Here is a 22,161-nt window from a genome sequence, read left to right on the forward strand (position 1 = left end):
TCCCGCTAATTTAGATATTGATCTAATTAAAGCGAAATTAAGTTCAAGATATGTTGAAGAACGGCAAAACTCTATTAAGATAATTTCAACTTCTCCACAATTTTCCTTCGTGACAATTTTCTTTCCGAAAAATGCGTAAGGAGATGGTCGACTTCAGATGTAGATTTCTTTGGTGTTTGTTGACCGTTTTTTTGTTAACCAAACGTCTTATTCACCCCAAACCACTATCTTTTGAGAACAAAATTTCGGAAGTACAAAAAACCTTATCCGTTCATGAGTTTGTTTTTCGGTCAGTTTTTCTCATTGTGCAAATAGGATCTATGACCCTGTAATGCTTTGTGAATTATGACCAGAAATGCATTTGCGAGAACTTATGGTCCGAGTATCTATATTTATTAGAAGAATTACAGTGTAACATTAAATTTCGTGGCTAGAATTAACCAAAAAATTGTCTCCCACTTGTAATAGTTAATTTAGATTTAGGCCCCTATATCCAGCTCGCATACCGGCCCCGAATCTATAGTTCCGCTACTGCTTATACAAATACTGGTTTCTCTTATCTTATCAATAACATGGAAGGATGACACACGTGCGGCAATAAATTGTCCAGTCATTTGCATACTTATGTAATTAAATACATGCTTACATTAAGCAATCAGGCAAAGCCAAACCACAACTGGTGAACAAGGTAGGGATAAATTTATCGAGAGTGATAAATCTGCAAATCATTACATTCTTGATTCAGTCATCGCCAAACAATCCAGCATTTTAAGTTTGAAGCTACATTTTTGAGATAATTTTTGTACTTGCATTTCCTAAATTGGTGAAAAGTAATTTTGCGAAGATAAAATGGGTGTGGTTGAGACGATCAAGGGGACTTGGACTTACATTGCGGCGATTGTGTTCATCGCAATCTCTGGGGGACTCTGTCTGGGCGATGTGATCGACTTGTCGGGTATGAAATTGTTTGTAAGCTGGGTATTATGCAAATAGGTTTACCGATGAATTATGGAAAAACAATCTTTTGCGCACTTTTGAAAAGTACTTTTCAGATAACAATTCGCTCTGAATTCTCTTATGTTTCGATATTACATTCGCTTTGATATCGATATCGAATTCGCCTAGAATTTCCAACTTTCGAGATAAATTCGAGGAGATATCGAAGGGAAATGTCCGCCGATTCGACAGGGAATCGATGGAGAATCGTATATCGATTTCGCCGGTAAGTCACTGCGAATTAAGTAATAAATCGATACGATTTCTGCTATATTTCGAGTTAATCCAGCTTATAGTTTATTTGATTTATTCTAAATATTATGTAATATACATGACTGTTTCTATTAAAATAAACATAAGTTGAATAATCAGATGACCCTGGTAGTGAAATTGGCCGCGATGTTAAGTACCTTCCTATTGAAAATATACTAATGTTATTCCTAAAATCTTTTGCAACAGTTATTATCGATAGTATATATTTGTACCTCATACGCTTCCCAACTCTATCTGCGACTTTCTTCAGAGATTTTTGTATTTCTTCGTCAACTGTGCCCTCGTCTGGATAATTTGGAGTCCTTGGGTGAGCTGCTACCTCATCTGAGATTAACATATTTTTAAAATGTTTTAGAGTGTTGCATAATGAGATTGCATTATGAGGAATTTTAAATTCAAGGGACCAATTTTGGATACTATGTCTAATATCAAAAGTATCAATTTCACCTTCACTTTCTGAGTTAATAGTTTCAGCTGAACTTACTTCCGACTTCAATTTCTTCCAGATCTTCCTCGAACACTTGTTCGGAATAAATGTTTTCCCTTTCGGCCTGGACTAGGTCACTATCGAAATTTTCCTCGAAAATTTCACTTGGTGTTTTTACAAGTCTTCTTTTGTAGCGAGCACTCAACTGAAAAAGTCGTCTCCTTCCCATGAGGAAAGATTTGAATGTGGCAGCTAAAATTACTTAAAAATACAATAACAGCGTGAAAGAGAGAAATCACAGTGAATTCTCTAAGAATTATTTACGAATTCGAGATTCAAGGCGAACAGTTTATGGTCTCCTATTCCTGTAAGAAGAATTCCTATCGAAATCGGGGAGAATTCCTCACTACAATAACAGCGAATTCGTTTAAGAATTCATAGTGAAGTCGTTTCGAATTCGATAGAATAATTCTCTGAGAATTCGAGTCTAATTCATTACGAATTCTGAAATGAGCGTAATATCGAATTTAGATACGAATTCGATGCGAATTCGATACGAGAATAATAACGAAATCTGAGAGAATTCGAGTTCTCTGTTTTAACGCGACATTCTCTGCGAATTCTCTAAGCGAATTCATAGCGACCTGTTATCTGGGGTATGTAATATTTCATGGGACGCTAAAAACATTTGGGTCTACATAAAAGCCTAGATTTGTTACCATGCGTACATAACATATATTTTTTGTGGACTTTGTAAACTTTGTGGAAGGAAATTGTTGTGATTTTATGAACATGGCTTACTCACAATGGAGGTCTCCCAACGTATGCTCACAGATTTGGACCAAACTAGCGTCAATCGATCAGAAATATAATTAGATGTAATTTGCAAATGGAACTATCTGCCAATGCGCAGATGTAGCGGAGATATTTCCATAAAAAGAGGAGAAACGTACCCCCAAGGCTGGCAAATTTTTCATTGCTACGAATTTTTCCCGCTTTTTATGCAAATATCTCCGCAAAACCTGCGCATTGGCAGATAGTGCCATTTGCAAATTTCATACTAATTATATTTCTGATCGATTGACGCTGGTTTGGTCCAAATCTTTGAGCATACGTTGGGAGACCTCCATTGTCAGATCAAGAGCGTCGCTTTATTTTTTGTAAAAGTTTGTAAAATTATGCTACAAAACGCATGAATTTTACTAATTATTAATGAATTTCCTTAATTTATCAAATTTGAAGAATAAGGACCAAATTCTGATCTGATAAAAATTCTGAAGATTGCAGTATTTTGTCTAAATATAATTTTCGAAATTTATTTTTATCTATTTACCAGGTCGCTCCGTAAAACTTCCCTTGGCCACGTTCAGCGCACGTGCCGAGTTCACCTTCCGCTACTTAACTCTCGGCGTCCTTTCCGTTCTTTGTACCATTTTCCTCGTCATCTTTCAACGGGTGACGACCGGGACCGTGAACCCGTTGGCGGGACAAGAGGACAAAGTTCAAAAACAGGCCAACATCCTGCAAAACAGTTTCGAACAATTTATCATTTCCGCGTTCGCTCAACTTTGCATGGTTTCCTTCATCGGGGAAAAATACACGTTGCGAGTCATCCCCTGGGTCAACTTTTGCTTTATCATTGGCCGATTTTTCTTCGTGATTGGGTATCCAAGTAAACGGGCGTTCGGCGTGTTTTTGAGCCTTATCCCAAACGTGGGAATGGTGGGGGTTTGCGTTTATAAGTTTGTGGAGCATTTATTCTTTGATTCGATTGACGTATGAAATTTTGAAATATAAAATTTTGAAAAAAATATAAAGTTTCCTGGTTTATTTACTTATTGCATGCAAAAGAGAGATCGCATATGTGATAATTCACACAGTCATTAGTAGCCTGTAAAATCTGTGCGATTTTTAAGTTAGTTTTACAAACTTTGAAAAAATAAAGATACGATCGTGATCTGAGCAAGTTTACAAAAATTTTAGAGCTAATTTTCCATAAATATTTGCAAGATTTTGTACAAGTGTGCAAGCATATGGAATTTACGAATTTTACAATGTTCCCAAGGACTGCGTGAATTCCCTCATTGTGTTTATCAATGATGGAAGGTAATTTTTAAGATTTAATACTTACCTTGTTATAAAAATTATGTATCTATGTAGCGATATGCAAATATGTTATCATATGTATGTATGTAAATGCAGCTACAAAGCTAATATTAAATATTGTATTTTGGAATAACTGAAAATCCACAAATTCAATTATTTTTTGCAAATTCATTCATTTCCATGGAAATCTGTTTTATTCTCTAGGTACATCAAATAGCACCTTTCAACATTAATCATTTCGCACCCTCATCGTTTGGAACTCCGAAATAAATCCTCTCGCCATTTCTCCCGGTAATGCACCCTCTGTTGTACCCTCCACGGACAAAGGTGTTCTTCTCATACCTTCCGGTAAATACGCCTTGTTGAAAAACCCAAATTCCGCACTGCGATTCCCCCACGGAAAACCTGCGTAAAATTACAATATAATATAATATTTAGGCTAAAATAGTTAAAAATTAATGGGAAGAAAAAACTCATAATTTGTCAAAAATGATTGATCAGAAGTTGCATCAAAATCTGGCCAAAAAATATGTAAATTTACATATTTTACCGTCGTGACCAAAGTATTTGGAAACTAGACTCGATCACTCTTTTCTTCTAAATTTAAATCATCATTTAATTACATAAATTTTCAATAATTTCAACTTACGACTCGTATCCGACTTGTCCCTGAATTGCGTCGAATTTGTATGCCAACCCGATATTGTAAACAAGGGTGTACGCTGGTATGTCTCTCCGTTGCGAAACGCAGCCAAAGTTGCCGTACCGGAACTATGAACTTGAACCCTCGCCGGGCAAAATTCATAATTTTGGCTGTAGGCACCTGTCTCTGGCTTAATTGACAATTCTTAATAAAATAATACAATTTTGTAGTGTTTCAAACATATTTTTAAACACTAACTGCTATTTTTAAAAAAATATTTTTTTTCGAATTAAAAAAATTGTTCATAAATTCGAAGTTTATACTTTTTAAACACTACAAAATTGTATTATTTTATTAAGAATTGTCAATTAAGCCAGGGACAGGTGCCTACAGCCAAAATTATGAATTTTGGCCCGGCAAGGGTCATAGTTCATAGTTCCGGTACGGCAACCTGGCTGCGTTTCGCAGCGGAGAGACATAGCACAATGGGGCCGCCTTATGGTAGGAAATATCAGAAATTATTTTATGACTTTTTTGAGCTATTTATGCATACGAGGTAGTTTGGGGACGGATGGCACAAATTATATAACTGCAGTGCGACCACACCCCCTTGGGGAGGAGTTATCTCCATTTGAATGGGTGTGGCTTTGAAAACTATCGCATTCGATAGATCTTTGAAAGCTAACCCAAATTCATATAAGTTACACCAACGTACGACGCTCCAGAGCCAAGTTATCGGCCTCCAAACATCGAAATTTTGCATTCTGCGCCGACTTTGCGACCTCGTGGCGCAGTGCGCGACCGCATTCATGGGTTCGTAGCTATCTCAAACGACGCTACCAATGTTGGGCTGTCACCCCAAGAAAGAGAATTGATGATTACACGCCCCGTTTCGCAGCAGGAATTTTTTCAAAATCGTCAAAAATATAGCCAAAATAGCCTAAATTTCCACACTAAAAAATAATTAACATTATTTAATCATTTTCAAAAATGCGAAATTTTTATCGTAGTAATTAAAATGTGTTAAGAAATTAAAATAAACCCTTTTTAATGATGGGATGGGCTGAAGAAAAAAATAAACAACGTCATTTTCGCATTTTTGAAAATGATTAAATAATGTTAATTATTTTTTAGTGTGGAAATTTAGGCTATTTTGGCTATATTTTTGACGATTTTGAAAAAATTCCTGCTGCGAAACGGGGCGTGTAATCATCAATTCTCTTTCTTGGGGTGACAGCCCAACATTGGTAGCGTCGTTTGAGATAGCTACGAACCCATGAATGCGGTCGCGCACTGCGCCACGAGGTCGCAAAGTCGGCGCAGAATGCAAAATTTCAATGTTTGGAGGCCGATAACTTGGCTCTGGAGCGTCGTACGTTGGTGTAACTTATATGAATTTGGGTTAGCTTTCAAAGATCTATCGAATGCGATAGTTTTCAAAGCCACACCCATTCAAATGGAGATAACTCCTCCCAAAGGGGGTGTGGTCGCACTGCAGTTATATAATTTGTGCCATCCGTCCCCAAATTACCTCGTATGCATAAATAGCTCAAAAAAGTCATAAAATAATTTCTGATATTTCCTACCATAAGGCGGCCCCATTGTGCATAGCAGCGAACACCCTTGATTGTAAATGATGAAATTGTAAAGTAGTTTCTGCTTGGTAAATGTGTAATTTAATCGTTCCGCAAAATCGTGGATAATCGTAGCCCGGCTTATTGGCCCATCATCCAACAGGTCTTCAATTTCCAGACTTATCTTCATTTGTTGGAGGTGGGTGGCAATGATTTGTTTTATGAGATTTTCCACCTCCCTGGAAATTGAAAATAAGTAGAGAGGGTTATAAAATAATTGTAAAATAGGTATCATTTAATTAAAATAATACCGATCCCCCGTGGTGGTGGTCGATTTCGATGGGATCCTCGTTTGTGACATGTTTGGCTAAAACAGGTTTTTAACTTTTAATCTTGTTGTGTTGGAAATTTTGAAAAATATTTGTTGGGCGCCAACTGCTCAGTTTCACAGAGTACGTTGGTAGGATTTCTGCGTTGAGATCCAAAGGCAAAAATTGTCAAATTCTGTCCTAGATCCTAGTTGTACCCCTGCGCTCCGCTCCACCACCATTCCATCACGCATACTCAAATAGTGCATTATTTACGTATGAAACGCACGTGCACTCATTTAACTGCAGTTTTACATCAAAAATTGTGTTTTAAATATTTACTCCGAATAAATAAACCATGACCATGACGTTCACCCCCCTTCCACGAGAAGTCTTAAAGGAGATACTGCGCAACAGCACGTAAATACACTTATTTTCCATTATTAGTGTCCACTGTTATAAATTTGGCATAGTCAGGCAGATATTGATTTCTCGTTGTTAAATTTGCTACCGCTTGGTATTAAAATTATACCGGTCCGTAAAAATTTGCTACCTACCGATATGGTAAAACTTTAATACCGAGCTATTAATACACTGTATTACTTATCAGTACTACTTTGGTAGAATCATACATGAATATCTCTTGGTAGTATTTTAATATTGGACTGACTGTTATTTTTATTATTATTGCAGTAAAATTGTTGTTGATCGACACTCTGCAGACAAGGAGGACACCGAATCCTGCTCCCAGCTAGTCTTCATTTTATTATTAGTAATAGTATTTTTGTTATCAATTTGCACATTGCAAGGCATTTATATTTGTTGTACTAAGAAAAATTGGTGTTGCTGTGCTGACAAAAATGATGCAGCAAATAAATAATAAATGCAGACTATTTTTTACCAAACATATCTAAATGTAATTATAATATAGTATTCAACATATTATGCTTATCAGGAATTGAGAATCAAAAAATAACTAGAAGAATTAATTATCAAACCAAAATTTACAAAAACGCGTTTACGTTTACTGATTTATAATTTTGTACTGAAGTTTCCAAGCTAATGGATTATGCAACCCCAATTATTCCGCAAACCAGTCGCTCCCTCCCCCCACACATTTTCATCATTCTTTCATGAACAAGGGTGCATGAGAACCGAATTGTCACCGCTGAGAGAAATCATACGATCGGTAATGCTGATCACGACAATCCCACGACAATCCCAAAAAGACTGCATCGACAGAAAGTTCAGTTATACAAAAGCTATAATTTTTGGTGGTTTAAACCTCATTTCCTTCCGGAGTGCCACCAGGTCCAACGATGGAGATAGGAGGGTTATTTACGCAAAACTCCATCGGCAACAATGGGACACTACACCTCATTGGATGTACTTTGCGATTTATTTTTTTGTGTTGGGCAGAATTGGGGGCTTTGGGCCGCGGCATATCGGACATGACCTCAAGCACAATTGTGGGGTCAACTGGCATGGAGGAGAAGGAAAAAACCTCGAAGCAGATTTAGCAAATGAACTGCTAAATAAGATTCTCAAAGGTGTGCTATCCACTTTTTTTAACAATTAGTGTAATATTTCACATTCCTTTGCAGCCATTTTATCCATTTCTGGTGGTTCCATGACGGAGAAGTCCATGGAACGGTGCAGCAAGTCTCTAAAGTTTATTGCAGAATTAGCAGAGGCATTTTATTCTGCAATCAGCGACATTGACGATGAAGATGATGTAATTGGGGTAGGAAAAGGAATTAATGATAAGACAAAAATTGACTTTGAAGAAGCAGTGGAAATACTGAGGGAGAACCAACTGTTAGAAAACAAAGGAAACCGTTTTCATAACGGTCAGTATAAACAAATTGTGTAGAAAATTATCTAGTAGTAATTGTTATGCACACAACTTAAATTTATTATGCAAAATATTAGTATGACTATAATTATAATTGTCGTATAGGTTTTGAGGCTTTTGAATACAATATGCCGTACTTAGAGGACGTGGAAAACTTTAAGGCCAAGTTGAACAGTTTAGCAAAACGCCAGGATGCAATAAATGAACTCATTAATGAAGAGGTGGACTATGAAGAAGACCAAGATGATTAGATATATTATTTATATTTCATCCTATATTTGATATATTTTATCACTCTTTAAACATTTCAGTTCATAGATTCAAAAAGTATCAATTTAACTATGCAAGAACGAAGAAGTAGTAAGCTTTATTTTAGTCTAAAAATTGAAGGTAACGTTAAATGTTACATATTACTGCCTCATTATTTGGCTAGAGTGATGTGTCTACGATTTTGAATAAATTATATATTACTTTTGTTATACGCTATGTACAGTTCGTTTAGTGGATTTTTCATAACAATTTTTGCAATAATAAGAGTACTTTCAGGCATAGACATTTGTTATATTATTTATTATTAGTATGCACAAGTGCATTTTAGATGCATGTTACTTGTACCTTATGAATTATACTTTTCGAGCGTAAAATATGGACCATACTACATTTTTTAATTATATTTATTGAAGCACTTATTGCAATACAAAGCCGGCTTAATAAAAATAATTGATTATGAAATGTAAATAATGAGTTTGTGTTTGGCGAAAGTACAATGCAAAACAGCATTAGAAAGATACACTTTTTCATTGCGTCTATCTATGCACAATCATACAATATAATTATTTTATGTACAGGCATTGACGCAGTAATAAAACCATGAAAGTATCAATGCAAACGAAACCATGCAGCAGCCAGCATTGGTTTCATGAAATGCGAAACAACGTGAGCTGGATGTGAGACAAAGTGTGAAACAAAGTGAGACGTGGTGGTGGTGGTTTCATTCCCGGCAACCAAAATTTTGCCTTTGGGTCTGCAGGCCTAAAACTGACCATCCCACTATGAGAATCATGTGGAATGGAAACCATCAAGAAAAATATTGCAATTTGAAAAATTGAGCTGTTCGAGCGAGTGCTGAATTTGAGACTCCCTCGGAAATAATGGGACCGTTCGTGAAGTACGTAGCCGAGTTAAAGGATAAATTTGAATGATATGATCTTCAAGACCGTGTGTGTTATAGTTATAATAGCAGTATTTCAATTTTTCCAGCAATTTAAATCGCTAACATGATTCATGAACATTCCCATCCCCTTCCCTGGCTATTCTTCAGCTACTTTATGCGAAGACTTTGTCTGTCTGTCTGTCTGTCCGTCTGTCTGTCCGTCTGTCTGTCTGTCTGTCTGTCTGTCTGTCTGTCAGCAGGAGAACGGATCGAGATAATCGAAATCGGTTTTCGACATTATGCATATGACCCCAGGGGGAGGATCCTATCAACTTTTGGGGTCAACCGGACCACACCCCTTGGCGCCAGGGGGTGTGGTCGGGGCAAAATGAGATTTTTTTTCAAAAATTGAATCTATAGATGAAATACAGCTAAATAAATTAAGTATTCCCGCTATGTCGTGGGAGTGGTTGGGGTGAAGTAGTCTGAAGCTACTTCCTTATGTTCGTTTACTACGGTTTATTAATTAAGCGTAGTTCCTCTGACGTCGTCGTCAAAACAATAACTGAACAGCCGGCGTACTCAAATTCCTCCATTTTAGATTTGGCAATACTTTTCAAAATACACGGCAAAAAAAGTTTTGTCAGAGACCCATTACTGAATCGCTATCATCAAATTGAAATCGTCGAAATCGACCAACATGGACCCGTACATATTTTGATTTATATATTATTTCTATCAAGTATTTGTACAGTAAGAATTTTATAGCCGACTCTATTTATTTTCAGCTCGGTGGACAACATCGTAAAAGGAATCCTTCTCACCCAGATCCAGAAAATGAAGACAAGCTTGGAATTTCGACGCGTGCCGTATTTTCTGTCGGCTCGCGCCATGATTTTCAACGATTTAGCAGAGCGACTAAACTACGCCTTTACCCAGGAGAAACTACACTACAATTTCATCATTTACAATATCGATGATGGATACAAATTCGACATGATTCAAGGACAAGTCGGATATGAGTCGTATGCCGAAAAATATAGGGATTTTTTATAATTAAATTATGCGTTTCTCTCTTGACCGAGGTATTTTTTTTGCTGCAGATTTTCTAAATGGTCAATTCAGTTCGGAATTTGGGTTTTTCAACAAGGCGCATTTACCGGAATGTGTGATAAGGTTGGCTTCATCAGCGGGGGGTACAACAGGGGATGCATTACCGGGAGGAAATCGGACCACGAGAAAAATGGTCAAAGTGTCGAGATAACCACAATCTACTTTGGAGTTCCATCCGGTGGCGATGGGGACAAATGATTAATGTTAAAATGTGCTATTTGATGTACTTTATTCCAAGGGAATAATAAAATAGGATTTCTGAAGTGAAATCGATGAATTTAAATTAATTGCGTTTGTGGGTGGGCTTAATTTAATTGAGGATCGTCAGTTTGGATGAAAATGTTTAAAAATCGTTTTCCAAGGTTTTACATATTTGCTATAATTAAATTAACAGAGGTAAATGATCCACATTTAAAACTTAAAGAAACTTTCACAATTTTCATGCACTTAATCTCACAAAACCCCAGCATAACCGCTAAATTCATAATCTCATTTCGTCACTCAAAACAAAACACAGGAATTCAATAATTTAAAAATGTTTCCAAATTTCGAATTAAACAAGGTCACAATTTATTATTCAAATTAGTGTGTAAACGGTGAGTTTGAGTTTTTATATTGTACTGTATTTAGAAATTTTGAATATACAATTGTTCAAGGCGGTTAAATATTAATATTTAATTGTTGATACTTAACTTACTTTTAGTTGACGAAAAATGCATGTACAAAATCACCACACCCCTCCAAAACCTCGCCATGGGGACAGATTCATCCCCATCAGGGCTGGAAAAACGTGGGAATCTTTCCCCATGATTTCGCCCCCTTCTTCTTCAAGCAGCCTCAAATTGTCCAAGCCAGGAGTAAGTATTTCATATTTTGTATTTCGAACCTGCTAAAAAGTTAGATACCCAAACCAGCGGAATTTTTTCAATTAACAATTAATGACTAAAATATTTACAGGATGCCAACAATCGATCGCTTGGCCCGCGGAATGAAAATCTCTCGGAAAATAACGCCACGGAGAACGATAGACCCCGAATTTATGCGAGTCTACTGAAAAATGAAGTTCTTGGCGATCAGATTGACGACTGTGGTGTGTTGACCCCTCAAAGTAGAGTGACCCCGAGTAGAAGACTATTTAATGTAAGGGTGCATACATATTTACTTAAAATCAATTTTTTAACAACGCTATTATCTAAAAAGGCTTAAAATTTTTTTCAGTTTGATAGCTCCGAAAGAACAAATTTCCTCAACTCGCCATCGTCACCGTACTCTCTTTCGCCAATTAGTCCAAATTCGGCGCAGCTTTTACAACAACGTTTTTGTCCACCGGCTGCCAGGAAAATTTCAAAATACCCTTTTAAAGTATGCACCGATCCACAATTAATTAATTAATCTATTTACATATTTAGTAAAAATGTAGAAACTCGTATTTTTGTATACATATCTCTTAATTTGTGGTTTATTTATTTAGCTGATCTTCGCCCCCACATTAAGTGACGACTTTTACCTGCACTTGGTCGACTGGTCAGCCCAAGACGTCCTCGCTGTCAGTTTAGAATCCTACGTCTACCTCTGGTCCCTTTCCGCGGTGAATGGCAATGTAGTCAAGCTGTGTGAAATTGGTGGAGGAGATACCGTAACGTCGGTGGCTTGGAATGAAAAGGTTATTATAATTATTTAATAGTTAATTAAAGAGGGTGTTCACGATTCCTTCTTATTTTTCATATAAGTTACGATTACGTTACGAGGTTGATTTTGTAAACGTGATAAGATTTTCTCAGGAAAAATCGCGTTACAAAGGTTACGAATTTTACGAAGCTTGACCCCTCGTTTGTTCTTCGTAAACTACGTCACGATGCCAAGACAATTGTGAATACCCTTAATATAAAAATCGACCTGTCCATTTTCCTGGAGCATATTTCAGCTGAAATTTTCTGTATAACTTATCCTTGCAAAGTATTGCAAATTATTAATTTATGCAGAAAAATGGTGAATTATTTTGGACCTCATATCCCTGGAAAATTGCTAATTTTCACCTCTTCAGATTTTACACGGGGACAAATTATCGACTTAAATCTGTCTTTATTTTAGGGAACCCAACTCGCCGTTGGGACGCACACCGGCCTCGTCCAAATCTGGGATGTCACTACAAAAACGTTACTGACCTCGATTTGGGGTCATTCCGCCCGCGTCGGAGTGATGGCGTGGTCTGAAGGAGGCAACGTTATCTCAACCGGGTCGAAGGACTGCTCGATAAGTGAGTCCGACCTCCGGGAACATCGCCACATGCTGGACAAACGGCGGTACGGTCACCTCGAAGAAGTCTGCGGGCTCGCGTGGTCTCCGGATAACGAGTTTTTAGCGTCTGGCGGGGGCGACGGTCGTGTCAACGTGTGGAATCGACATTTCTCCAAACCCGTCCATACTTACACGTAATAATGCGCATGAGTTTGGTCACCAATGTGAGCAAAATTGAATTTTTTATGATTTTTTTGGACTCTCCGATAGATTTAGATATACATTCCAACGAAATACAAAAATTGATAATTATTAATTTTTGAGCCAGCTTGTTTACGGCTAAATTTTATCTCATTAACAATTTTGATCAAAAAAACGAAAACGTTAAGATTTTTGTATTGTGGAAACTTGTATGGTTTCATTTCATCCCAAACTTATCTGCGAGCGAGTCCAAAAATTCTTTTAAAATTCAATTCTGCACAAGTTGGTGACTATTTGTCGTAAATTTGAGGGGATGTCCATAAATTACGTCACGATTGAGGTAAAAATTTTGCGTGACAGCCCAGATTTGCGCCACATGTTAAATATTAAATCGTGACACGAGGACCTGAAAAATCAGCATTTTTTCCTCACATAATTTATGGAGGTTCCCCTGAATTTCATTAACAACTCAACACTATTTTTACAGGGAGCACACCGCCGCCGTCAAAGCGATTGCATGGTCCCCGCATCACCACGGCCTGCTCGCGAGCGGGGGAGGAACGGCGGATCAGAAGGTGCGATTTTGGAATACGGCGATGGGTCAGGAAATCCGGTGTGTCCCGATGGGCTCTCAAATCTGCAATTTGGCCTGGTCCAAACATTCCCAGGAGTTTGTGACGACGCATGGTTTTTCGGGGAACAATATTTCAATCTGGAACTACCCATCGTGCCAGCAGGTCGACGAGTTGAGGGGACATTACGACCGGGTTTTGTACATGTCCATGTCCCCCAGTGGGGAGGACATCGTGACCGGAGCGGGGGATGGGAGGCTCAAGTTGTGGAAAGTCTTCAGGAAAGGGAAACCAAGGAAGGAAAGGGTGAAATCGAGGCTTAGTTTGTATGACAAGATTAGATAGGACTTGTTAATTAGTATACATATTTTCTAAAAATGACTATGTATTGACAAGACAATGTTACATAATATTTACATAAATGCTGAGATGCCAATAAAATCTATTTAGAGATATATATTTCGCATGGAATTTATACTTTAGTATTTTTTGTCTCAATTTTCGCCAGATTGAGCGCCCATATCGAGTTCCATATCTGAATCTTGGTGCTGCTGACTAATAAACTAAAAACTTGTTTGTTTTTTCTCATTCTTTGTTCTTATCTTCCTTCCTTGATAAGTGACTACAATGGAGTCGTCTGCCTCATCACTTGACGTCATTTCTCGCGACAAGCTAACTATCTTTGAAATCTTTCTTCACATTGGACCCGAAGGAGAGGAGATTTTAAAGACGGCCAAATTGGTGCATGTCGTCGACAGGTGGCAAGCCTTCGTCGTCACCATCGCAGACGAAACTTATTCCTTCATCCGCACCCCTTTTGTCGACAGTGGCGTCTGCAAAATTGCTAAAATTCCCCAACTGTTCGGCGTCCGTATTAAAGGTTTGTTAACTAAACTAATCTGTAATTATTTTGGAGAACATTTGCTTAATTTTATCCATAATTTTAAAATAAATCCCGAGAGCGACACCAAATTTGTAGCGCAGGTCGGTCGCTGGCACGTTAAAAAATTAATTACACTCCTAATTTCGTCAATTTTGACTTCTTCAAGGTCTTGACGTCTTCATAATTTTATGAATTTTTAAATTGAAACTCTTCGAAACTGACTTAACTTAAAACTCGCCGCTATGCGATTAATCACCTCACTGATTACAAATTTGTCGTCCAGAATTTTAAAATTAATTCCCTGACTCCTGATATGATTAATAAAAATGTGCCGATATTGAGTCATCCTTACAGATATTTAATTTAGGAAATGTTTGAATGTTTCCCTAATTAATCCACCTGTTTCATATTTCTAGACTTTGTCGTGGTACTGATTGAGCTGGCCGTAACGGAAGATGGATCCTTGTATTCTTGGATTCTTCATGATCCCGACGTGTTGGATTTTGACCATGATTCCACCGATTTCGCCCTCTTAGGCCGCCTCAAAGAAGATGCTGATGGAATAAACTGGGATAAATCTGACCTCATCTTGACCCCGCACCGTGTCCTGGGTTCTTTAACGGGGAAGAAAGTACGCCAAGTCGCGTTATCATGTGAGCGGATTGTCGTGTTAACCATGGGTGGGGACGTTTACGAGTGGGGTGAGGCGGCCTCTTCTTGGGAGCCATGTTTGGTTCCAAAGCAACATTTTCAATACCAGCAAGTCATCTCGATTACCTGCAGTGACGACATGTCCGCCGCTCTTACATCGAATGGAGAGGTGATAAGTTTGAGGCGTTCATAAATTCTGTAACGCAAAAATCTTGATTTTGTTGTGGCATATTATGCGAGCCTTAGTTCCCCCTCTCGCGTTACGTAATTTATGAAGGGCCCTTTATTCTTTAAAATGTTTAAGGCTAAATTAAACAATTTTAATCATGCTAATTTAATTTATACATTTAATTTTGACTGCAGTTGTTTCAATGGGCACTGGACAACAAAATGCCGCAAAAAGTGGTCGTGGATACCGCACCATTTAAAAAGGTATACTGGAAGGGTTTATATGTGGTGCAAAGTTTGAAACGTGTTTTGCGGGCTGGAGGATCTTTTTTACCATGGGCAGTCGGAATTTTCCAGGATTTTCTAAAAAAACAGAAATCGAACCCATATAACCCATTATGTTAAAACATAGTCTGAAATATAGTATCACCCGTATGTAGGCTTCATTTATATTTGTAGTCGATAGCAATTTATATAAGCGATATAAGCGAAGCTTGCTAAAATTCTATAAACAATTGGTTTACTTAAGGTCGTGTGCGTAAAGTAATTTTTCAAAATTTATCGATTTTACGACTCTAATTGACTATTTAATACTTACTTTACAGATAACTGCCACTAACGACTTCATTCTTGCCCTGGCCGTTAACGGATCGCTGTACTCTTTAGGATTGCAAGATTCTGTGGTTGAATGGACGGCTGTCTACACGTGTCAAGAATTTCAAGATATTGCAACCTCTTGGACGGAAGACGCTGTTATTTTCGAGTTAAAAAATAACACCCTTTGCTTTGCATTTTGTTGGAATGAAGATTCCCCTCCTCTTACCTCGTTTTTGCCAAGCTGTACCTCAATCGAGTAGTTTATTGCGGAAAATTGTCAAGCAACTTATCGCACTGTTTGTGCACAAACTCAGCTTAAATCACGGACAGTGGGTGACGATATTGGCACCTTGTGGGGGAGCAAGGTTAACATAAATTTGCAAAAACTACTCCTGTGATTTTTTTAAAAACTTGGATTCTATTTACGTAGGAAAATTCGGACGTGACATTTTCTCTGGAAGGGAAAACCATCTCGGCACACAAATTAATTCTGGTCTGTCGAAGTGCCTATTTCGCAAAAATGTTTAGCAATGAGTGGAAGGAGACGGAAGGGGAAGCACCGTGAGTACTTACGTGCTTTCTTGTTAAAGTGCAGTTATTCGAGAATTTCAATTTCAAATTTCAAATTCTGAAATTTTTTAAATACTTTTCAGCGTGATTGAGATCAAGGATACCAAGTATGAAATATTTGAGGCTTTCCTCTTCTACATTTACAACGACAAGGTCAAATTCGCTGGGAACGAGTACGAGAACATTTTTAGTAAGGAGAAGATGTAAAATATTGGCAGGAATTTAACGCCAAAATTATCCTAACTAAAATTTAGCTATTAAAAAGTAATCATTTATTCCAATGTTTTAGACCTCATGCAGTTAGCCGACTCGTATTGTGACCTCAAAATTCGTCAGAACTGTGAGAAAATTCTGATTCGAAATATCAGCGAGGAAAGTGCTTTCTTCCTCGTTCGTAACGCATCCTTGGCTAAGGCTTCGGTATGTAATTAACTAATTAATTAATGGTTAACTCATTGAGATAAATTTAATTTCTTTAAAATTAATTAAGATTTTCATCATTTCAGAATTTGGAGAGGAATATCGTCAATTTCATTTTGGACAAACGACTCCTCGACTTAAACTTGTCGCCTCAAGAACTCGTGGAATTATTGGGAATGGACGCATTTCATACAATTTCGCTCGCCGCACTTCATCGACTGTAACGGATTATTGGAATCTTAAAGATAAGATTTAACCCAAATTTTTTTAGTGAACAAAATAGTGCTGACTTTATACAGCTAGCCCGTCTCCGCCGGTCGAGCGAGAATTATAAGCTGGAAATATCTGTCGGCAGCGGAAGTGAAAGTAAAAAAAAATCAAGCTTCTAGGGGAGACAATCACTCCTAGATAACCACCATCAGGTAACTACTCCTAGAGAAGCACTAAGATAAAACCACTAAGATAACTATTCTAAGACATTTAATGTTTTAAATTTAATTTATTCCAAATTTTCGCGCCATTCGGAACTTGACTGTCTCCACTTTCACTTCCGTTTCGGAAAATTACTTTCACTTCCGTTGCAGACAAACATTTCCAGCTTATAATATAGATAAATGTGTGTCTATTAAATGTTACGAGTTGATTTCTTGGATAATTTTGCAGTTTCTGGTTAAAACAGGCATTAAATCTTGCTTTGTTTAGAGCTTCTGATTGATTATAAATGTACTTACATACTTACGCATTGTTAAGAAAACAAAAAATAAATTCTGCTCCCCCAAGTCCCAAATTGATAAAATTTATTTAGAAGGTCCGAAATAAATACAAATTTACATCCAAAGGAAGGTCCATAAATTATCATGCAAGAGGTCGTAGGGGGGATCCAAGGCTCCAATGATATCGTGCCTACATGTTAAAGGGTTTCTACAAAATCGCGATTTTTGCGTGACATAATTTATGTACGACCCCTAATTAGGTTTCCTATAATTTATTTCCACACGATAAATGAGATGTTAATGAATTTTCATATGGAATTGTTTGCACAGTTTACTGAAGTTTATTAAAATGTCGCAAATCATCAGAACAAAATCTGCTTTTCAGATCAAGACACAATATTTATATAAATATGTACAGAGAAAGCTATCTCGAAAAAAAAATTCACAAATTGTACTGTAAAGTCATCAAATTTCAAATATAATAATATTTTCAAAATTTATCGATTTTACGACTCTAACTGACTATTTAATACTTACTTTACAGATAACTGCCACTAACGCAGTATAATAATATTTACTCGAAGCTTACTGTGCCCACACACTTATTGCATGCATACGTATGTATACATATGTAGTACATATGTATACAATTACACCTTGGAATGCACATTGATTAGAAGAAGTCCAACAATCCAGGATAAATGAAAGTTTCCCCGGAATTTCCTACAAACAAATTCAAATATGTACATATTTACATATAGACTTTGTGTAATATCATTGTGACATTTAAATTGCACCTGTAGCTTGGCCGTGATCCGCTCTTTCTCGGTTTGATGCCTCTTGGAAATTTCGGAACGTATTGTTGTGCGACCAGGAATTTTAATATCCGGGTTCAACAATCCCAAAAGCCGTCGAAAGGATGGCTCCTCCACAATACTAAACGCTTGGTCCGTTTCCAAGACAAATTCTGTCAGGGCAATGATAAGACGTTCTTGGGTTACCTTAAATAAATAAATAAATAAATTTGATATGAATTAAGTTTGAAATAACTCGAAAACAAGTAGTATAATTATTTTACAGGTTGGTTAGGAGCAGAAGAATTACGTGGTCGTTTCGTTGAATCTCGGCTCCTTGATTCTTGTAGCTCTAACGGGTGATTCGATTCCATGTGCCTCTTCAAATTGGAGGTGACCCCTCCGCTGTTTTGATACAAATCTCTAAATTCATAACAAAAAGGCATTGATAGCAATTTTGTGTTAATGAGACGATTTATGTATTTTAAGCTTATGACATATATTCTGCAGACTTACGAGCAATATTTACATGAATATTGTGATCCACTCGGCGTTAAACAAAAGTGGTTAAACATTTCCGACCTTTGCTTCCGGTTTTTAACTTCCGATTCTCGATCGTCAACATTATCAGAAGTTGGACTGGACTCAATAAATGACGGCGAAGTGCTGTCATGTTCTATGCGCAAAATATAAAATAAATACAATAAAAATGATGTGGATTTATATTTTACTAACAGTACAAAAATTATACTAAAGCTTACTAGAAGAACTCACCCATTTTAATTAATTTTTTTAAGTCAAGATGATGAGAATAATCTGCAGCTGAGTTAGTGAAATATGAAAGATTTTCGTGGTTTACTGCACTTGGGTCTTGATTTTATGGGGCACATTAAAACATTATACTTTCTTTCATCATCGTAAATGAAAATAATTTAAATAATAAATGTGGAGCAGAAATAAATGTATATATGTATGTAACCACGAGGAGGCGGAGGCTTATTGAGTCAAGTTGAGTCAAGCCATGTTCAACTCATTCCAACTCACAACTCAATAAGCCGGCTTATTGAGTCGACGGCTTACTTGAGGTCAACTCAACTCAGCTTGACTCAACTCAACTCAATAAGCCGATTCAAGCCAAGCGGAAGTGGCAACTCCACTGGTGTATATGGCATAAAATCAGGCAAACTTGTCCACAAAATTACTCCAATTATCTTATCACTCGGAACTTCGATACTTCTTGGGTTCGTAATATTGTTGAGAATGTCAAATCCTGTCATCACTCCACTCGATCGGTTCATCATAATAGCTTTTCAATGGTTCCTGGCAATGGAAGTGACTCGGTGCTTCTTGTTTTTAATTATTTTTTTCGGATTTGATGATCCTGTCGTAGAAACTGCCCGCCTGGGAATTCCGTACTGTCAGGCATTGGGAAAAGGTAAGTACATATCATTGCTGTGTTCAACTTGTAGAATATGTAAATATGTATGGCGAATTGATACGCATACGAAATCATACCTGTTCATATTCATTCATTGATGGAGAGTGAATGAACTATGATTCCCTAAATGAAAATATTTTTTTTCAAAATTTTGGACTGCATAAATATGTATCTATTCATTTCATATTAATTGAGAATGGTAAATAATTGTATTCATTATTTATTTTTCACCTCATGCCTAATAAGTACATACATATGGTTTATCCACCTAATAAATTGAATAAAAATGAATCTATCTAGTTAAATGGGCCTATAGGCCCATCTATCTATGAATTTATGAATTTATGAATTTGAATTTATGAATTTATGAATTTGAATTTGAATTTGAATTTTGAATCTGAATTTTCCAGAATTTGAAAATAAATAACTACAGTTATTTATTTAAATTAACAATGGACATTTTTCGAAAATGAATGAATCTTGAATGAAGATATCGTTTTAACGGTTATGACTGTATGGAAATTTTTCAAGCCTTATGAATTAAATTTACCCGCGAAATTGAAACTAGATCCTTTCTATTTTTAGCTGTCCCCGTCTCCAGAAGGCTATCTCGTCATCCCGCCTTTCTCGACTATATCATCCGACTCTTCGTCTGGGCTGGCATCTTGCTTCCACCTCCTTTGGCCCTGATCGTTCTCCTGCTCCAATTGGACCTTGGACTCACAATTATGACCTTCATAATTTCAAAATTTCCTAAAATCGATACATTCACCGCTTCGCTCTCATTTGGAACTACCCTCGTCCAATTTCTGGTCAGATATATCTTCTTGTTACTCGGGATAATTGACATCTTCCGCTGTTTCATCCTGGTCGCTTTGGTATCCTTCATTGGAATCCAACTGCTCAAAAACCTCATCGACCTGGCTGACGGGTACTTGGACGGAGGAGTTCTGAGGCAAAGCGACTTCAAAGTGTATCGCACCGTGGGAATTATTTATCGGATTCCCGTCTTAATAAATAAATTCGGCACGTTCATCGCGATCATGTTCCTGGGCGCGAGTTCAGTTTTCTTTTCGTATATCGTGATTCGATTGAATCCGATAATTCCTGCAGCGTTCTTGTTCCTGGGCGGATTAGGGGTGCTTATAACGGTCTTTGTGCAAATGCTGGTTTGCAATTTTGGCGTGCATATTAATGAAATGAGTAAGAATTTGTTGGATAAATATAACAGAGGATTGGGGAATGTTGGGGATGCAAGGAAAAGGAGGGAGATGGCGAGATGGGTTAAAAGTTTGGAACCATTAGCGCTATACGTTGGGGTTGGTGAGGTGACCTTGTTCATTCTGGAGAAACAGAGGAAAGTATTCGTTTTCAAGCAGATGTTGGATTACGCGATGGAAACAATTATGGCGTAGCGGACTTCGTGCCTCTTTTGTATTTTGCTGTTTGAGTGCACGTTAACTTTATTATTTTGAAAATTTTCGAATGATTCATGAGCAGTGGAATGTCCGAAAATTTCAAAAAGGTTGAGATATCTACTGGATATAATCACACAAGTATCTGGGATCACAAAAATGTAAATTTTATGAAAATCCGAGCAAAATTGGATTTTTTGTGACAGTTAACCCCTTTGTGACCGAAATAATTGAAATTTGCTTTCCTTTGGAGACCAGAATTTTATCAGTTAGTTGTTGCTACATAACCAATTTAATTTTACCAATAGTGTAGCTACGTCACCAAAATGATTTTAAAGTAAGCGTAGTTACGTCACCGATTTGACAGTGGGTGTGCAAACCATACAGGACCGAATTTATTTCGGCAACTTTTGATGATTTTATTTAACACTAAGCATTTATTTATGCATATTAGTAAAAATTAATATGCATAAATATGCAGTTCATTATAATAATATTAAGTTATTGATTCATACATTTTGATAGTTTAGCAAGGTCCAAGTGGTTTTCACATATCTTGAGTCCTAGCTGTTTCTAAATTTTTCTCCGAATTGACCGACATAATATTACCATTTTAAACTTCTAAAGCTATATTTGCTATCAAGAAGTGGTTTTTAGCCTTCGTACCAAATTTCAGATGGAAAAAATTAAAATTAAAAACCTACAGTGCAGACTCCATATAGCCCGAGTCAGGGACATAGTCCCTGACTCAATAAGTCCGAGCCCGCTTCTAAATTTTTTCCGAATTGACCGACATAATAGCACAAACCGCGTTGTGAATGGTCAAAAGTTTGTTAGATAGTTTCTACTATTTGGTGTCAAATTTTTGAATTAGTTACAAATCATGTGCCTTGACCACCATGACCAGTGGGCTTCTTCAACATCCTGAAGTTCTAAGCTGCATGCATGTTTTACCCAGCAGTGGTTTTCACTTTTTCAGCCTCCATATGAAATTTCAGCTCGATATAACGATTTTGAAAAATCAGTATGGGTCACCCCATATGGTCACTCTGG

At 37.1% G+C, this 22,161-nt stretch overlaps 7 protein-coding genes across 8 annotated transcripts; 5 read left to right on the plus strand and 2 right to left on the minus strand.

Moving 5' to 3' along the window:
* Positions 1 to 671: 671 nt before the first annotated feature.
* On the plus strand, positions 672 to 3,834 carry LOC110862349. The gene is made up of 2 exons (XM_022111542.2): positions 672 to 955; positions 3,033 to 3,834. Exons 1-2 carry the CDS (start codon positions 850 to 852, stop codon positions 3,476 to 3,478), a joined length of 552 nt encoding a protein of 183 aa, XP_021967234.1. The 5' UTR covers positions 672 to 849; the 3' UTR covers positions 3,479 to 3,834.
* A 141-nt stretch (positions 3,835 to 3,975) lies between these two features.
* Positions 3,976 to 6,721, minus strand: LOC118433494. Its single transcript, XM_035845467.1, has 4 exons — positions 6,331 to 6,721; positions 6,080 to 6,258; positions 4,452 to 4,512; positions 3,976 to 4,207 (listed from the first exon to the last, which is right to left on the minus strand). The coding sequence occupies exons 1-4, from the start codon at positions 6,378 to 6,380 to the stop codon at positions 4,036 to 4,038; spliced, it is 462 nt and encodes a 153-aa protein (XP_035701360.1). The 5' UTR covers positions 6,381 to 6,721; the 3' UTR covers positions 3,976 to 4,035.
* A 2,474-nt stretch (positions 6,722 to 9,195) lies between these two features.
* Positions 9,196 to 10,731, plus strand: LOC110862390. Of its 2 annotated transcripts, none has more exons than XM_022111590.2 (3): positions 9,196 to 9,350; positions 10,124 to 10,360; positions 10,439 to 10,731. In XM_022111590.2, exons 1-3 carry the CDS (start codon positions 9,334 to 9,336, stop codon positions 10,644 to 10,646), a joined length of 462 nt encoding a protein of 153 aa, XP_021967282.1. In that variant the 5' UTR covers positions 9,196 to 9,333; the 3' UTR covers positions 10,647 to 10,731. The 2 variants fall into 2 exon arrangements, with proteins under 2 accessions (XP_021967282.1, XP_035701349.1); XM_035845456.1 differs by lacking the exon at positions 9,196 to 9,350 and adding an exon at positions 9,853 to 10,043.
* A 253-nt stretch (positions 10,732 to 10,984) lies between these two features.
* On the plus strand, positions 10,985 to 13,930 carry LOC110862384 (fizzy-related protein homolog). The gene is made up of 7 exons (XM_022111586.2): positions 10,985 to 11,044; positions 11,152 to 11,305; positions 11,406 to 11,588; positions 11,667 to 11,810; positions 11,920 to 12,111; positions 12,540 to 12,880; positions 13,375 to 13,930. Exons 2-7 carry the CDS (start codon positions 11,162 to 11,164, stop codon positions 13,802 to 13,804), a joined length of 1,434 nt encoding a protein of 477 aa, XP_021967278.1. The 5' UTR covers positions 10,985 to 11,044; positions 11,152 to 11,161; the 3' UTR covers positions 13,805 to 13,930.
* Positions 13,931 to 14,000: 70 nt separating this feature from the next.
* On the plus strand, positions 14,001 to 17,548 carry LOC118432962. The gene is made up of 8 exons (XM_035845465.1): positions 14,001 to 14,339; positions 14,759 to 15,162; positions 15,357 to 15,425; positions 15,767 to 16,123; positions 16,189 to 16,319; positions 16,412 to 16,518; positions 16,618 to 16,748; positions 16,835 to 17,548. Exons 1-4 carry the CDS (start codon positions 14,087 to 14,089, stop codon positions 16,016 to 16,018), a joined length of 978 nt encoding a protein of 325 aa, XP_035701358.1. The 5' UTR covers positions 14,001 to 14,086; the 3' UTR covers positions 16,019 to 16,123; positions 16,189 to 16,319; positions 16,412 to 16,518; positions 16,618 to 16,748; positions 16,835 to 17,548.
* On the plus strand, positions 16,279 to 16,972 carry LOC110862350 (RCC1 and BTB domain-containing protein 1). Its single transcript, XM_035845447.1, has 4 exons — positions 16,279 to 16,319; positions 16,412 to 16,518; positions 16,618 to 16,748; positions 16,835 to 16,972. The coding sequence occupies exons 1-4, from the start codon at positions 16,279 to 16,281 to the stop codon at positions 16,970 to 16,972; spliced, it is 417 nt and encodes a 138-aa protein (XP_035701340.1).
* A 231-nt stretch (positions 17,549 to 17,779) lies between the features above and the next one.
* Positions 17,780 to 19,189, minus strand: LOC110862396 (zinc finger BED domain-containing protein RICESLEEPER 2). Its single transcript, XM_022111596.2, has 5 exons — positions 19,030 to 19,189; positions 18,772 to 18,931; positions 18,540 to 18,678; positions 18,259 to 18,462; positions 17,780 to 18,184 (listed from the first exon to the last, which is right to left on the minus strand). Exons 1-5 carry the CDS (start codon positions 19,031 to 19,033, stop codon positions 18,047 to 18,049), a joined length of 645 nt encoding a protein of 214 aa, XP_021967288.1. The 5' UTR covers positions 19,034 to 19,189; the 3' UTR covers positions 17,780 to 18,046.
* Positions 19,190 to 22,161: the final 2,972 nt, after the last annotated feature.

The sequence above is a fragment of the Folsomia candida genome, unplaced genomic scaffold (genome assembly GCF_002217175.1).
Source record: "Folsomia candida strain VU population unplaced genomic scaffold, ASM221717v1 Fcan01_Sc055, whole genome shotgun sequence".
Classification (NCBI taxonomy): Eukaryota; Metazoa; Arthropoda; class Collembola; order Entomobryomorpha; family Isotomidae; genus Folsomia; species Folsomia candida.